The sequence below is a fragment of the Rhipicephalus sanguineus genome, chromosome 7 (genome assembly GCF_013339695.2).
Source record: "Rhipicephalus sanguineus isolate Rsan-2018 chromosome 7, BIME_Rsan_1.4, whole genome shotgun sequence".
Lineage (NCBI taxonomy): Eukaryota > Metazoa > Arthropoda > Arachnida > Ixodida > Ixodidae > Rhipicephalus > Rhipicephalus sanguineus.
Window position 1 is genome coordinate 151,315,197 of NC_051182.1, and position 11,873 is coordinate 151,327,069.

Below are 11,873 nucleotides of genomic sequence, written 5' to 3' on the forward strand. Positions count from 1 at the left end.
ACGGATTTAAAGGGCCCCTAAATAACTCATAGTTGAAGAGACGAGATGATGATGATGATGATGATGATGATGATGCAAACTTTATTGGGGTCCAGAGGAGACTAGCCGGGTGGCGTGAAGAGACGAGATAGTGGTTTCTTTCTAGCCTCCACTGCCCTTCCTACAAGCGCTACCTGCTCCCCGTCACTTATTTCGTCATAAAACACGTGGACAATGTCACCACTAAGCGTTGAACCTATCAGGATTTCTCGCTTTTCGGCGGCACGCTGTTATCTCCGCTTGCGCAGTCAAAAACGCGCAAAACGAAGTGAAATAGACGATCGCGCAAGATAGTCATGCGAGACAAGGCAGAAAGGGTTTGCGACAGCACGGAAGACCAGGGTATAGGAGACAATTCACGGCTGATATCTCCCGTATACGGGTCACTCGAGAGGCTATTTTCTCGTGACGTCACGCTAAAGGAGTGGTGGCATCACGAACTTTGCGGAATATACGGGAAACGCCGGTAGAGAATGACGCCTCGTCCTTTGTAGCGGTACTTTAGGGGCCCTCTAAATGTTAACGTGCCATTCGAATGTCAGAATAAAGTGCGTCTTCAATGGGACGACCGCGTGCCACCAATCGTAAAGCGCAGTTTACGCACGTGAGGACTGCCTCCTTTCCTACAAATCACTCATCCCCTAGCACTTCGTGTTCATGTACTCTCGTTCGCACATCTGCTTCTTCGTGCCCTATACTGTGTTTCAAACATCAGGTGCAACCCTATGAAGATAACGAGAGTTCTTGCAGTAGACGCATTACCGCCAAGAAATAGTTGTATGATTTTTCTACCCGTGCTGTGATTTGTTTGGACTGAATAATAAATGACGCTGCTTTGTGCGTTAGAAATCAAGAAACCCCGTTATTTATGACGTTGTCAATAGGTTGTTCGGGATCGCTTAACGTCTTTTTGTTTTCATACCGTGGCCTCCGCGATTAGTTCCGGTAGCGTGTAGCCGGAACCAATCGTGGTGGCCATGTTCACAACAACGAAATCCAAACGTGAGACGAGCGTATTTACACTCTCTAAGCGTACTTACACTTAACGCTTCTACAGCGCTAAACATGATGCATGAAACGGAGTACAACTTCCCGTCCAGCCAAATGATACAGTGAAAAGTTCGGCTTGCCTGTCGAACTGCGAACGATGCAGGGAAGAATACACTCAGGAGAGAGCCGCAGCGAGCGTCTCCCGACACGGCCGGCTGGGCGCAGGCCTCCAGGGAGAAATTGAGGCGATAGCACAGAAGCGTAGCCACGGAAGTCACGTTGACCGCTGCGTGAATTGTGACGATGGAAGCGCTCGCTTTATTTCGTAGTGATTGCTCTACATACAAAGTCGAGTACTTTAACTCAGCGACAGTATAGGAGGAAGCGTTAACTAGTGTGCTCTTGTCCATTATTGTAATAGATAGATTGTTGTATTGCTGTTATGGTGAAAGCCTTAGATGCCTCATCAAACGCCACATTTGACCGTAGGCGTCAGCGGCGTCAACACGAGTGGTGCGAAAATGTCATCATATGACATCGTAGCTTGGTCAGAGGTGGGACGATCACAGAGGCAATGCAAAACCACATTAGGTGCAGAGAGCCTTCGGAGGGAGACGGGGGAGAATCGGTACATCGACTGAGAAGGAAAAAATGGCTTTCGCCTTCGAGTCGTTTTAGGCGAAACCATAAGGAACCGTTTCAGTTTGTCATATGCGGGATCTATGCTTTGCGCAAACCGCCCCCCCCCCCCCCCGCTATTTTTGAACTCTGAACATTGGCAACTTACTGTCTGCCTTACCACTAACCTGTTTGTTGCTTACTAAAGAGCCATCTTTAAATCAGTGTGTCACATCACCAACCAACATTTGCCAATATTAACTGCAGCCAACATTTATTCACAGGCCATATTTACCCAACAGGAGTTCAGGCAAGATAAAAATTAGCCATCAATTAGGCAGTGCAAAGAAGCTCTGTTTAGTATAATGCTGGCTAAATAAGACTGCAAGCTCATTTTTCTTTACCTAATTTTTGTTATCGGTCATCACTACAACTAATTTCAATCGGTTTGTTGCAATTTGAATAAAAATATATGGCCAGTGACCGGACAAGTGAAATTCTTCGCTTAGGCGATTTGCTGTTTGATAAGAAATAGTTGAAAATCTCAAAATATTATGAGGAAGAAAAACTCGAAAGACAACCTGGCGATTAAACAGAGGAAGGTGTCAGTGTACTGGAGCCAACCTGGGCACCGGAAGTGGAAACGATTGAGGCTGCTTTCCTGCCACAACAGCAGCCGAAATATACTACAATATGTGACGTAACAGACATACCCCTTCGGCGTTGTGATTTCGGACGCGATGTTGAAAAATTAAACATGAACATTTATACCAAACTGTCTGGTTGGGAAGAACCTATGGTCACACCTGAGGCAGGGATTGAGTTGTTCCTGAAGACATCGGGCTTTACATCTAACGTAATTGTTTACATATAGCTTTTTGGTAGGTTTCCTTTATAACAGTAAGCGATTATTTTCAAGAAATAAGCTTTCATTTGCACTTTACACTCAGACAAAACAGCATGGCGTCGTAGTAGTTGTGTTAGTGCAATTAGTGCTACATTCGCATAACACAGTAAACTTAGCGGCAGAAATGCAAACGACGTAACTCACGCAGTTCTAGCTCAGAGAGCACGGCTTGGTAGAGATCCACGAGGTTGAACAACGCTGCGGAGGGGTCAGTGATCCGGGGCAACTCGTCAAACATGCACTGCGAAATGTCAACAGGACTTCAAACCTCCACGTCACGCAAGAGCAACCTTTCTTGTGATCGCAATGCTCCAACATCTACTCAGAGCGGCTGATGTCACATCCTCTCTAGACTTCTTGCACTTTCATTTGTTCTATTCGCATTTGTATGACGATCGCAGCGTCAGTGTCTTACTGGTTGTCTGCATTACCATTTGTTGTTATTTTTCACAAGGGTGGTGATTCGGGCTAGGGCTAGTTAGTTGTCCGTGATCGTAGAAAACAGCGCAAGTGCAACGGACGAACACAAAGAGACAAATGAGGGAAACCGATTACATGTGAGAATATAGAAGCTGACATCATAGACAAACTTGGTGATCAGTGTGTAAGCACACCTTCAATATTCCTTCTTGACAAAGAAAAGACATTTCTGCGCATGCTGTAACTCTATGTTCCTTGTGATGCCAATGATAAAAATTGGGTGTTTCTGGAAAAATAAACAAGTCAGCGCTCCTTTGTCTATCTGTGTTCGTCCGTTGTTTACTGCGCTGTTTTTTTACGATCTGTTGGTTTTGCTGTTCGCGTACCTATAATAATAACATTCCTGGCATAACAAGCTCTTTTACAACCTTTCATTGAAGAGTTCAGCTTTCGGTGTACTCATTGGTTTCGTTTTGTTGTTGTTTTTGTTCTTGTGATTCTAGTCCTGCAGTGTGCTGTCATGACCCTTGCTTGCCAAAGACCGGAGATTAAGACCTCATCAAGCCTGACAGATGCCGTTTTGTCTGTACCCGCCATGTCATGGAGTGTTACATAATGTGGCGGAGTGTCATTATTGCTGGAATAAAATGCCGACTACACAAAGACTCACTTTCGCTGAAGGCAAAAGGCTAGAGGACCGCAGGCTTAGATTTAGGTGCACATTAAAGAGCACCAGGCAGTCGAAATTTCGGAGCCCTTCATTACGGCGTCTCTCATAATCATGTCGTGGTTCTAATACGTCCCGACTCCGTCAATTATAATTAAGACAGGCTCGCTGCTGAACTCAGAAAAGTTTTTCTGTGTAGTTATAAAATTACGACGCTTGTTGAGATTCACTGCGGACTACGCAGAAAAGAAAATGCTTCTTCACGTTGTTTGTTCACTTTATCAACGCGTTGTGATAGACTGAAAGGCTGAAACAGTTTTCTTTAGAACCTGGCTCAACCTAATTTAAGTTACTTTAATCCAACCCAATCCAGTTTATTCTGCCCACCAAAAAGTGGCATGTCCGATACATAGAGTGCAGTATGGGCATGTGGTATCTGCTAATAAATGAATATGGTTATGTGAAACATATAAATGTAAAATTTATGCTTATTTAATTATAAAGATTGTGAACAGTACATTTGACATACGCACCGAAGTGTCATACAAAAAACAAGTAAGCGTCGTTTTGTGTGTTTTTTATTACTGTTAATAGCGTGCCGTTCGGAAGTATTAAAATTTTGATTGTATGTTATGTGCTTCATGTAGTGGTAGACATCTTTAGAGTTGCAAAGAAAGCGCGTTTTCTAGTGCACAACAACGTGAACCAGCCAAAGGTAACACCGAGATAAAGAAAGTTGAGAGCTGCCCACTGACGTGGAAAAACTGTGTCAAGTCCTCTTCCAGCGTTTCCTGCACAGGAAATAAGACATTAGCTTTGTCAATGTTTATTCAAACTTTATCGGCAAGCTTAAAAATAACCGCAATACGGAAACTTACCGTATTCGTGCCGCACTCGCCTAGCCTTCTGTCGAGGCACTGAAAACAAGAAAAACGAAGCATCGCATTTTATATCCGCGTAATGTCAACTCAAGCCTGACTTGAGTGGTATCTCACCTGTGATAAGCTTCCCACATTGGGCAGCAGCACATTATCGCACTGTGCTGCAAGACAAGAGAAAAAGGGAACCTTGAGAATCACAATGCTTCTCTATTATCTCTGCTCTATTATCTCGTAAGCAATCTTAAACTCTAAAAAAAAACCGAGTGAAAAGATTGTCCTTTTGTCTCACGACAATAATCGTAATCTATATCGCGCGCCTCTCCTTACGTTATCGTCGGGCACGCGGTACTTCCAGGTCACAAACGGCGTGCCCGTTATCAGCGTCGCATCGCATTCTTGATAGTAAATTGGCGAGCAACGAGTTTTGAAGAAAGGAAACGCAAGCTTGCCGTACGACGATACTGTGGGACAAAAAGACAGCCTTTTTACTCGGGTTTTTTTAGCGCGTAGAACAAAAGAAAGGGAATGGATCAGGTCCTTTTTTTTTATTTTGTTAGACACGACTGAATCAAGCAAACAGACAATGAATCCAAAGAAGGCGTAGGGAAGATTAGTCGTTTTTAACTGTAGCCCAATTAATGACAAGGATGTAATAGTTAAGGGATCGCAGTTATTACTCGCAATGATCGCTATCCACGAATTAGTCGGTCCTGGAATATGCTTACAAAAGCTGTGATATTGAAAAGAGATATCGTAGTTTCTGTATCATCGAAGCCTTGGCTGGAGTTGACAAAACTTTTCAGCATGGACTACCAGCAATTGCTGAAAAAATACGTGGTAAAGGAAAAGGTGCCACATTTTCGAAAGAGCATACATATTTCAAGCTACCAAGCACAGTGGATTGTACGTTGATTTTTGAAGTTATTCGTTAGCATATATGACCAAATAAAGCCAAGTTCCTTCATCGTGCATACTCAGGAAACCAAATAGCACGTCGTTCAAGACAAGCTAACGAAATCTGAATTCAAATACTGCTACAACTTTCATCATATTCGTTTGAGAAGTGAGCTACAAAAATAACAGCACTCCAATTGTTCTCCCCACAATATGCTTTCTAGTTTATAAGAAAAATAGCTGGACATTTCAAATACAGGACCTGCGATTTACCAGATGAATATTTCGTGTTTCTATGAAAGGCCTCGTTTGCAGTCATTCTTGTGGTGTAATTTCGGAATACTTGATAAATGATCGGCCTTTAGGCACTCGCAAGCAAGAATTTGGCTCAGTATCATGTTTTGGCCGCGTTAACTACTAGACATTTGTGGATTCAAAATATATTCGCTGACTAATAAACAACTACTGACATCCATTGATTTTAGTGTTGTTTCACCGCCAACATGAATCAATCTTTTATGTTCAGCACTGTAAACAAATGCTTAACTATTCGCTGGAACACTTTCCTGTATATCATACAGAATATTCTAATACAGGTTTCACACGCAGTCGGGGAGGATCTGGATTAGGCCCGATCCGGATCAGATGCTGCTGCTACATGGTCACGTTTTTTTTGCGATCAGGCCCGATCGGGATCAAAACAATTGCGATCTGGCTTCCAGATCGCGATTTGGTTGAAGTCTGCGCCGAACACAATCCGGATTAGTTTCGAACGTGTACCAGAGACCATTGTTGATCACGATGAAGAAATCAAATCCGTATTGGCTGCGACCATTATCGAAAGTGTCTGTGCGTCACCGGCGTAAGAAACCGGCAGTGCCGCAAAGGTAGATTCGACTACCACAAAAGCTTGCCACGCCGCTCAATGAAGCATTGCAGTAAGGTTGAAGTCGGGGTCCGTTACAACGCTGAAAGAATGAGCCAGTCAAAATCACGAGGAACAAAGGAGAGTAGTGGCAGGTACACACAGCGAGTGGAGTATCAACTGTCACTTCTCCACTTTCTCAATTGTTCTATGGACTGGTTTATTCTTTCAGTGTTCGATAAAGCACTCCCCTAACACACACTGTAATCCAATAGCATTGCGAGGGACTGGAAAGGAACAATAGGCTCACCGTGTGAACCGGCGAGCGTCGCAAAAACGGTGAGGTAGTATAAGACCTTCCGAACACCCATGGCTGCAGCATTTAAGCTCTTACGGCCAACTCAAAACGACATGGACAGCTCCGCAGCAGCTTTTTTTGCAGTGTAACGAAATTCCTGTGAGTGACTGGGTCTTGCGGCGCTCCTAGCGCCCTTGTCAGGTAAACCGGGAAGCGAAGACACCGTCGTTGAGTCCTTGGACCTGCTACGTCAGCCATACCAGTCACGTGATACCAGGTAGCAGCCATTGTTTTCACACCCCATCGTGTGAAGGTTTCTTTCCAATATGCGAGTGACACGATGTTTCCGAAAAATAAAAATAAAGATGGGCACAAAATGTGTAGGGATTTGTGAGCATTTGTGCTTTTGTAGGCATTTTTCTGCTTTTAAACTGAAATCCTCCGAAAGCGGAGCTAACCTTGTGCACTTCCTTCAGGTCGCTTTAGTGTGTCAAGAACGGCCTGTTCTAGTTTACAGGCATAGTTGAAGTAAAGTTGTGTACAAAACACGTAAGCCTAGCCGAAGTATGCAGCATCGGTTCTTTACTTTATTTATTTATTTGCTTAGTTAGTTAGTTAGTTAGTTAGTTAGTTAGTTAGTTAGTTAGTTAGTTAGTTAGTTAGTTAGTTAGTTAGTTAGTTAGTTAGTTAGTTAGTTAGTTAGTTAGTTAGTTAGTTAGTTAGTTAGTTAGTTAGTTAGTTAGTTAGTTAGTTAGTTAGTTAGTTAGTTAGTTAGTTAGTTAGTTAGGAGTAGCCGGCGCCTTATTTGTGCGCCGACATCTCCTTACATCACGTCAATAAAAAAAAAAGTCATGGCTCGTGTTCCCTGCTGGCGCCAATTCTGGTTCATCCGTCTCGTTCCTTCGTTCCTGCGCATTCACTGTCATCACATGACATCGTATCTTGGTCAAAGGTCGGCTGATCACAGAGGCAGTGCAAAAGCAGGTGCAGTGCCTCCGATCCTGGAGGCAGTGCAAAACCACGCTAGGTGCACAAAGCTTTCGAAGGGTGGCGGGGCAGAATAAGTACATCTAGGGAGCCATCTTCATGACGTCATCTACATAACGGACCGTTTATGTATGCTCTATAACACATCGACTGAGAAGAAACATAAGATGGCTTGCGCCTTCGAGTCGTCTTAGGTGAATGCACAAAAAACCCTGTGATTTTTTTTCCTTCCTTTGTGTGAAGCGGTAGAACCTTCCCTTTGATCCAAATTTTACGACGGTGGAATAACGTCAGACGTGACGTTTCAGCTCAGGCCATGTGAACCTCACGCATGTGACGGCCTCAGAACGTTTTACCATTGCGCTATTACGGGTATAGAAACACGAAGTCAATGTAAAGGCGCTTGTAAAGGCAGCTTTCGCTCTTTTGCTGGCTGTTTGTACACGGTAAGTACGTTTGTAATAAGTGTCAAAAGAGGAGTAGGATAAACAAACAAAGACTACGTTCAGAACGGTCGTTTTTTTCTGGCGACAGCCTCAGATCAAACACGAAAATTGACCGGAGTCCCATATCCGCGTCCCACGCCGGCGGCGTCAACACGAGTCATGTAAAAAGCATTCGCCGGTTTGCTCTCTACGCCAAAAGTGTGCGCCGCTCATAGGCTGCCCACATGGGGGAGGGGGAGGGCAGTCCCCCCCTCCCCCACTAATCATCCAAGGGGGGCGCCAACTCAGCTCGACATCTTTACTGTCGGACCTGTCCAGTCACACTTCAATGTGCAAGTTTATGAGCCCGCAAGTTTTTTTGTCGATAAAGGCGGCCGAGGATACCCGATGTTGCGTTCCAAGATGTTCACTTCTCACATTCACCCCCGGAAAGCCCGTGACCAAAGTCAGGCCATTGTCAGGAGCACGTCGCCGCTTCAATTGCATTTTTCTACCCATCGCGAACAGTAGCGTATCCGGGGGGGGGGGGGGGGAAGGAGGGGGGGTCCAACCCTCCTTCGAAATTTTTGTTACTTTCGCATGTGTATATATACACGCACACATGCAAACACACGAGCGTACGAACGTGGATAAAGTATGGCGGAACAGACACCCCCCTCCCCTAAAGAAAATTTCTGGCTACGCTACTGCCCTCCCCCGCCCGCCCTGTGCCCACGACAGTTCATTTAATTTGCAAAAGAAGTCTCGCGGGCGCGTTATATTGGCCGCAACCCCCACCAGTCACGGCCCCATACACCCTCTCTTTTTCTTTTTTGACACCGACTTAGCTCGACCGTAATAACCAGCATCTCGACTGACCACTGGCAGGCATGGCGCGCGTCGACCACCAAACCATAACCGTGGGCAAACTGCGACGTCAAACCTTCGCAGGTTCACGTGATCGCAAGCGGCATGCAATCATCGCCTCAGCGTGAAACCACCTTTGCAGGCTACATGGTGGGCAGTTGTCGAAACAACAGCCGCATCGTATCGAAACTCAGTTTTGGGCTCTGCCGCCTTCGCCCTGGCGGGGTTAGCGAGTCTTCTCCCAGACGCACACACCCTTGACATAGCCCTGGGCGCCGAGGGCCAGGGTCAGCGTCTGTACCCGTTTGATAACCGGTCGGGTCACCGGCGGTGGGGTTTCGAACCTGCCACCTTCCGTAGCCGAAGTGGACGCCCTAACCACTAGACCACGGCTGCGGTGATCGGCGAAGCATCTACCCTCTCTTTTAATATGCCGCACGTGACGTAAAGGACGCAGGTTCTGAGCGTATACTGGTACATGACGGTTTTGATGACGTCACGGCAGCGTCATCACTTGGTGGTTATCTATGCTTCAATGTGATAGCGACACAGCTGGAAGGTTTCTGAGCCTCTGTGCATGAATGACGAAAGAACTTGCTTGCGGTTTCCGTTTCAAGGTTTCAGGCGCTGGAAAAAGTAAAAAAAAGTTCACTTTTGCATGCCTGTGTACGTGCGCAAACATACAAACGCACACACGAACGTACGCAAAAAGTGGTTACACCCCCCCCCCCCCCGACTGCTTTCCGCCAAATTTGGCTACCTTGCAACCAAGCCTGGCGACGAAAACTTCAGGAGTGCTATTCAGGACATTGTCAAATTCCTCCATGTCGTCAAATTCTGCCATTGATCAACACTGATTGGCCCAGAGGACTGCTTCCGCGTCTCTCAATAGCTTAAAATGCCGCCATTACGAAATTCGACAATGTGGCGTCCCAGGTTGGCTATATGACTTTTTTCTGGCAACCTTGAACTTCCATTTCGGTGGACTTAGTAGCCAATGCTCTTAATATTTCGAGATAAAGTAACGAGTAAGCTTTAAAAACTGCCTACTGGTTTCCATCTTTTAGCTGTCGTGTCAGCCGATGCGCGCCCATATTCCCCCCCCCCCCCCCCCCCCCCGCCCCCCTCCAGCAGGCTGGTGCGCATTGAGGCACACCAACGCAACGCGGGGCGCACCTTCGATAACGGCGTGGCGAAGTAGCGCGCATGTTGGCAAGAGAGAGAAACAACTTTATTGACGGCACGGCGAGGTCATGGAATTTAGCTTGCCGGTGGTTCGAATGGTGGTGGGAAGTAGCTCGCCGCGACCTTTTTGGCCCAGGGGTGCTATGCAGGATGGCCCGAGCTTCTCGGGCACACGAGTTTGCTCTGAGCCCGCCCTACGACGGTCATGATAGGAAGACAGTGCGGAGCGCGCGATAGAAGCGTTGATAAAAACGGCTACGAGAACGAGAATGGCGTCACAAACGCATGCGCGGCATTTGCGGCGGTTTTCAAAGGAATACCGCGTGCGAACGAGTCAGCGCCGCCACTTAGTCAACATTTTGACAGTGCAGCGACGTCAGCGTGATTGTCGCGCTATCTTTTTGCCAACTGATCATCGCGCCTCCCACGGGCGTGTTCGTGGGCGTTTGTCCTCTTTCGGAAAATTCTTTCGTTCCACCTGCAGCATGAAAATTTCCACTCTCGAAGGCAACAAGGGCGACCAAGCAGCACTCTGGTGCAGCTCGTTTCGCTTCTCTGGAATATTACATATTAATAAATGTGCAGGTTACTGCTATACTTACATTACACGTATGAATATTTTTTTGTATTAGCGAATCGGTAGAAACAGTGTCTCCGCAAACAAGTAATAGTAACATTTCTCGCCGCAAATCCCACCAGAGGCACTTTCTTCATAGCTGTGAGTGGTACGACGTGAGAGCGGTGAAATTGAATGCGAGGCACCGTAGCCACGTGATGATATAACCTTTAGTTCTTCGTGCGTGTGTGCATAGTATGTGCGATTAAGCTCATAGATGAATCGTACCGCTCGCAGGCGTTGTTGCGTGAGCACCGCTCCTCGGCAAGAGGAAACGTGGTGGGTGGACCCCCTCTTCGCCGCGGGCGTCTGTCAATCAAATTGATTGACGCGCGAACTCGGGCACAAACTCGTTGATTCTGAAAAGGCCCCAGTTCAACTCGGGACTGTCATACACTCTAATCACGGTAACGTTTACGACAGCATAAAAAGACATGTAACTTATAATTTATAAGTTACATGGCTGTTACAGCAATTTTATCTTTGTGTTTTCTTTATTTCCCTCTCTCATAAAGGTTACATCGACAGTAGCGTGCCAAGTTAAAAGCTAAAGCACCGGGATGAGCATTGTAACCTTTATATTGTAACTTATAAAAGCGCAATGACTCATCCGTCAGGGGACCTACACTATGGAGTGGAAGTTTATTCATCGATGTGTCACATCGCTATCTGTCTTGTTCAAGGCTGGCTTCATCAATTGAACAGCGGATGATTTACACACAGAACGGGTCTTGACAGCAGAAAAGCAAATCACAGAAGCAGCGATTTTACATTGCGGCATACTGAGGCAAGCGATGGTGGAGTATGAACTAAAACTGGAGTTCAATCAGGTGAGCCCGCTTCCAAAACCCGTGATTTATGAAGTGACATAATCTGCACAGACATCGGCAGAAGCACAAGAACGAAAAACTATCGTATGTTGGTCAAATGTTTGTGCTAAATAATTTATTAAGTAGCTCTTATATGTATTTTCCTTTTAAGCCGCATAAGTAATTAATTTGCCTCCGGGAAGCTTCGCATACGGCGACAAGATAAAGTACTGTGAGCACACGACAACCGACCAAATTAAACTGACGATGCGACCGAAGAACCATACCGTGGCGCGAGAAAAATATTTTTCCGAGACTCGCAATACAATTTATTCGACTTTCGCTGTCGTGTTTTCTAGTTTGTTTTTTTTTTTTCGCGTTATAATTAACGGATCGTAAAGTGCA

At 45.8% G+C, this 11,873-nt stretch overlaps 1 protein-coding gene across 1 annotated transcript; it reads right to left on the minus strand.

Moving 5' to 3' along the window:
* Positions 1 to 750: 750 nt before the first annotated feature.
* LOC125759161 (uncharacterized) lies at positions 751 to 6,759 on the minus strand. Its single transcript, XM_049417557.1, has 7 exons — positions 6,592 to 6,759; positions 4,637 to 4,683; positions 4,520 to 4,558; positions 4,397 to 4,432; positions 2,699 to 2,795; positions 1,170 to 1,315; positions 751 to 762 (listed from the first exon to the last, which is right to left on the minus strand). Exons 1-7 carry the CDS (start codon positions 6,650 to 6,652, stop codon positions 751 to 753), a joined length of 438 nt encoding a protein of 145 aa, XP_049273514.1. The 5' UTR covers positions 6,653 to 6,759.
* Positions 6,760 to 11,873: the final 5,114 nt, after the last annotated feature.